The sequence below is a fragment of the Alexandromys fortis genome, unplaced genomic scaffold, assembly GCF_014885135.2.
Source record: "Alexandromys fortis isolate MF-2015 unplaced genomic scaffold, M_Fortis_MF-2015_v1.1 scaffold_239, whole genome shotgun sequence".
NCBI classification, from domain to species: Eukaryota; Metazoa; Chordata; class Mammalia; order Rodentia; family Cricetidae; genus Alexandromys; species Alexandromys fortis.
This window is the reverse complement of record NW_026068120.1, coordinates 1,041,627-1,046,249: the sequence shown is the minus strand read 5'-3', so window position 1 is coordinate 1,046,249 and position 4,623 is coordinate 1,041,627. Positions and strand designations below refer to the sequence as shown.

Genomic DNA, 4,623 nt, shown 5'->3' with positions numbered 1-4,623 from the left:
ACGCCTTTAATCCCAGCACTCGGGAGGCAGAGGCAGGCAGATCTCTGTGAGTTCAAGACCAGCCTGGTCTACAATAGCTAGTTCCAGGACAGGCTTCAAAACCACAGAGAAACCCTGTCTCGAAAAACCAAAAAAAAAAAAAAAAAGCTGTTCTCTGACTTTCCACATGCTCAACACGGCACTCAGATGTGTGCAGGTGAGCTGCCACACACAGACATAACTATGCACACACACATACACTATACTCACATCCCCCCACATACTCACATGCAGACACATACAAATAAACACATGTAAAATCTTTTAATTAGAAAAATATAATTTCAAATATAGTCTTCAAATGTTGCTATTTTTTGTCATTCTCTGTCCATTCTCTATCCCAATGTTTCTATATATTTTACATTTAGATTCTAAGAGACACCTTCAATTTTATCTTCAGAAACAGGGAATTATCACTTAAAATTTTCTTTTATATTTATAATGTCCAAATGTCCTACCTGTTGTATTTTATAAATAAGATATTTTTATTTCTTTACTCCTGAAACTATTTTTGCAGTTTCTTTAGTCAGTGACTCTGTTCTCTTTGGGATTGTTTTTTGTTTGTTTGTTTTTCTGTTTGCTTACATCTATGGAGGAGGCAGAGTAAGAGACCTGGTTATGGAAGTCAGGATTCTCCCCAAGCTAGGCAAGCGATGCATCAGTGAAATAACTATATCTCTAGTAGCAGTTTGGTTTTTAAGATGGATGATTTCTGTTTTACTACCAGCCTTGAGATCCTAGGCTGAAGGGATCCTCCTACATCAGCCCCATGTAGAACATAACATGCCAGTGGAAAATTACCCTGCCCTGCCCCTGGCCTACCTCCCGCTAAATTCTTTGACTTGAAAATCGTTGCCCTATGACTTAGCATTAACAGACAAACAATGTTTCAAAACCCAACTCTCACCAATGGACAGGTCTGTCAGAAAAAAAAAAAAACTTAACAGAGAAATAAGGGAACTAACAGATATTATGACTCAAATGAACTTAACAGACATCTACAGAACATTCCACCCAAACACAAAAGAATAATATACCGGGGGCTGGAGAGATGGCTCAGTGGTTAAGAGCATTGCCTGCTCTTCCAAAGGTCCTGAGTTCAATTCCCAGCAACCACATGGTGGCTCACAACCATCTGTAATAAGGTCTGGTGCCCTCTTCTGGCCTTCGGCATACATACAGATAGACTACTATATACATAATAAATAATAAATAAATATTTAAAAAAAAAAAAGAATAATATACCTTCTTCTTAGCACCTCATGGAACCTTCACAAAAACTGACCACACAATTGGTAACAAAGCAAACCTCAACAGATACCAAAAAATTGAAATAACACCATGTATCTTATCGGATCCTCATGGCTGAAAGTTAGAATTCAACAACACTAATTTCAGAAAGCCCACAAACACATGGAAATTGATGTTCAACTGAATCGCCAATGGGTCAAGGAAGAAATAAGAAAGAAATCAAACACTTCTTAAAATTCAATGAAAACGACCTCATAACATACCCAAACTTATGGGACACAAAGAAAGCAGTGCTAAGAGGAAAGTTCATAGCACTAAATGCCTACATAAAGAAGTTGGAGAAATCCCACACTAGCAACTTAACAGTATGCCTGAAAGCTCTAGAACAATAAAAAAACAAAAAACAAAAAAACAAACAAAAAAAGCAAACGCACCCAGAAATAGAAAATAATTAAATTGAGGGCTAAAATCAATATAATAGAAACAAAGAAAACAATACAAATAATCAGTGAGAAAAAGAGTTGGTTCTTCGAGAAAACCAACAAGATTGACCAACTGTTATCCAAACTAACCAAAAGACAGAGAGAGAACATCCAAATTAACAAAATCAGAAATGGAAAGGGGACATAATAACAAACACTTAGAAAATCTAGGAAATCATCAGGTCATACTTCAAAAACCTGTAATAAAATTGGAACAATTTTCTGGAAAAGTACCACATACTAAAATTAAATCCTTCAAAAAGGAGAGCATTAGGAGAGGCTAAAATCAAAAATACTGATGACAGTTATGCTGGAGAGGATATGGAGTAAAGGGAACACTTCTCCATTGCTGGTGGGAGTACAAACTTGAACAGCCTCTATGGAAATCAGTATGGCGGTTTCTTAGAAAATTAGGAATCAATCTACCTCAGACTCACCAATACCACTATTGTGCATACAACCAAAGGATGCACACTCATACCACAAGGACGTTTGCCCAATTATGTTGATAGCAGCATTATTCATAATAGTTGGAACCTGGAAACAACCTAGATTGCCCCTTAAACAATGAATGGACAAAGAAAATGTGGTCTATTTATAAAATAAAGTACTACTCAGCAGTAAAAAAAAATGTTTGAAATTTGTACGCAAATGAATGGAACTGGAAAAAGGCTGAAATCCTATCACCTCTACCAGCACTGATAAAACTGAACCATCTGTAATGAGGTCTGGTGCCCTCTTCTGGCCTACATACAGACAGAATGTTGTATACATAATAAATAAATATTAAAAATTGTATAATATAAGCAATCATCAGAGATAACACAAATGAAAAAAACCACATGATATAGCCACATCTCAGTTAAGAGCTGTTCACAACTGAAGGTAAGGCTCTGGAGAAAAGCAAATACTTGCAAACTATAGGTGGAGTGTAAATAAGTACAGTCACTGCCCAGAGTCATGGGAGAGAAACTGCCCTATGTCACGGAGGACAGTCCTGACTGTTAAGTGATATAGGAGGGCCCATTTCACTGCAGGTGGCACTAGACAGGGGGACCTGGGCTGTATAAGCAAGTAACTGAACACAAATAACCAAGCCAGAGAGAGCGAGTTAGTAAGCACTGTTCCTTATGGTTCTTGCCTTAAATTTCTACCCTGAATTCCCTCAATGATGAACAGTAACCAATAAGTACTTCTTTTATTTATCACAGTAACAGAAAAGAAAGTAGAACAACCATATAACCCAGCAACCCCACTACTAGGTTGTATACCTAAAGGAAATACATCTGAATAAACATGTGCATTCCTGTATTATTGAGGCATTATCCACAATACAGAAAGAAAATGGGAATAATCTACATATTCATCAGCTAAGAGAAGAATAACATGCACACACGCACACATACACACACACACACACACACACTGTATAAGGCCATTAAGCCTCAAAGGGGCTGAAGTCCTATCACCTCTACCAGCACTGATAAAACTGAAGATCATTAGGTTAAGTGAAATAATCCAAGCACAGGAATACAAATGATTTCACTGATACATGGAATCTAAAGAACTGAACTTACAAGAACAGAGTGGAGTGGTGATTACCAGAGGCTGTGGGAGTATGTGGAAATACGGGGGAATGTTTATCAATGGGCATTAAATCATTACATAGATACAAGAAGCTCTGGTGTGCTACTGCACGGGAAGATGACCACAGACAACCGGGATACATAGTATACATTTTAAAAAGAAAAAGAAAAGTAATGAAACTTTTCATTACTATAGAATGAGAAATGTTTGAGGAGATAGATATGTTTAGCCTGGTTTAAACATTCCATATTATATGCCTATATTTAAACATACATTACATGATATCCCATTAGTATGCTCAGTTTTTAATTTTTGTATACTAGCTAGTGTAAATTAAAGACAATTTAACTCCTGCCAAAATACAGCAAAAAGAAAAAGAAAAATCAACCAATGTTTTACGGTTGACACTACTAAAAACAAACCTTTTTCATGCAGTCCACATAATTATTGTACTTTAGGGAATCAGTGGGAAATTCATCAGACTTCATGGGGAAATTAGACACGATGAGCTTTTCCAGAATATGCTTAAGGTTTTCTAGCCTGTCTTCAGTCGGGCTGGTGAAGAACGGGAGGAGAATGAGAGCTTGGCCCTGTGAAGCAATGCAGACAAATGTCAGTCACACTACTTGTGTCTCACAGACCCTACAGAATAAACAATATCACTACTTTCTAAAGACTGCAGATAGTGCGCTACATGGATCCCACAAACGACTTCAGAATAAATTCTGGACGGCACGAAGAACCAGCTTGGATGCAGCTATGTGCCTCAGCTTCAGCGCTGGAGGTCAGAGGCTGACATGAGAGAATATGAGGCTGGAGACTGAGAGCCTGCACTAGTGGAAGGAGTGATGAACAGACTCAGTCAAAACACAGTGTGTCAATGATGAAAGCTTCAAGGATTATATACAAAGATTATATTAAAATTCTATGTAGACAGAATGACTTTCATAACATATAGGAGAGTATATGTTTGCAAATTCCTCTCAGAACTTCATATTGAGCTTATGAGGAAGTAGGTACCTCCTTTGAACAACAGGTAAATTCCAAAATTTTCACATTTGAAGGAGAAACTTCATGAGTCATATAGAACACACCAAAGAATCATCTAATAAAAAAATATGGTCAGGTAGGCGGATCTCTGTGAGTTCGAGACCAGCCTGGTCTACAAGAGCTAGTTCCAGGACAGGCTCCAAAGCCACAGAGAAACCCTGTCTCGAAAAACCAAAAAAAAAAAAAAAAAAAAAAAAAAAAAGAAAATCAAGAA

The 4,623-nt window shown here is 37.3% G+C and overlaps 1 protein-coding gene across 1 annotated transcript in view; it reads right to left on the bottom strand.

Annotated features, from left to right (window-relative positions):
* The window catches only part of Prkdc (protein kinase, DNA-activated, catalytic subunit), a 156,463-nt gene that overhangs the window by 87,850 nt on the left and 63,990 nt on the right, over positions 1-4,623 (bottom strand). Inside the window, exons 39-40 of the mRNA XM_050125161.1 lie at positions 3,782-3,949; positions 2,210-2,217 (exon numbers count right to left, since the gene is read on the bottom strand). Of these exons, the coding sequence (XP_049981118.1) occupies positions 2,210-2,217; positions 3,782-3,949 (176 nt within the window). The remainder of the gene's footprint in view (positions 1-2,209; positions 2,218-3,781; positions 3,950-4,623) is intronic.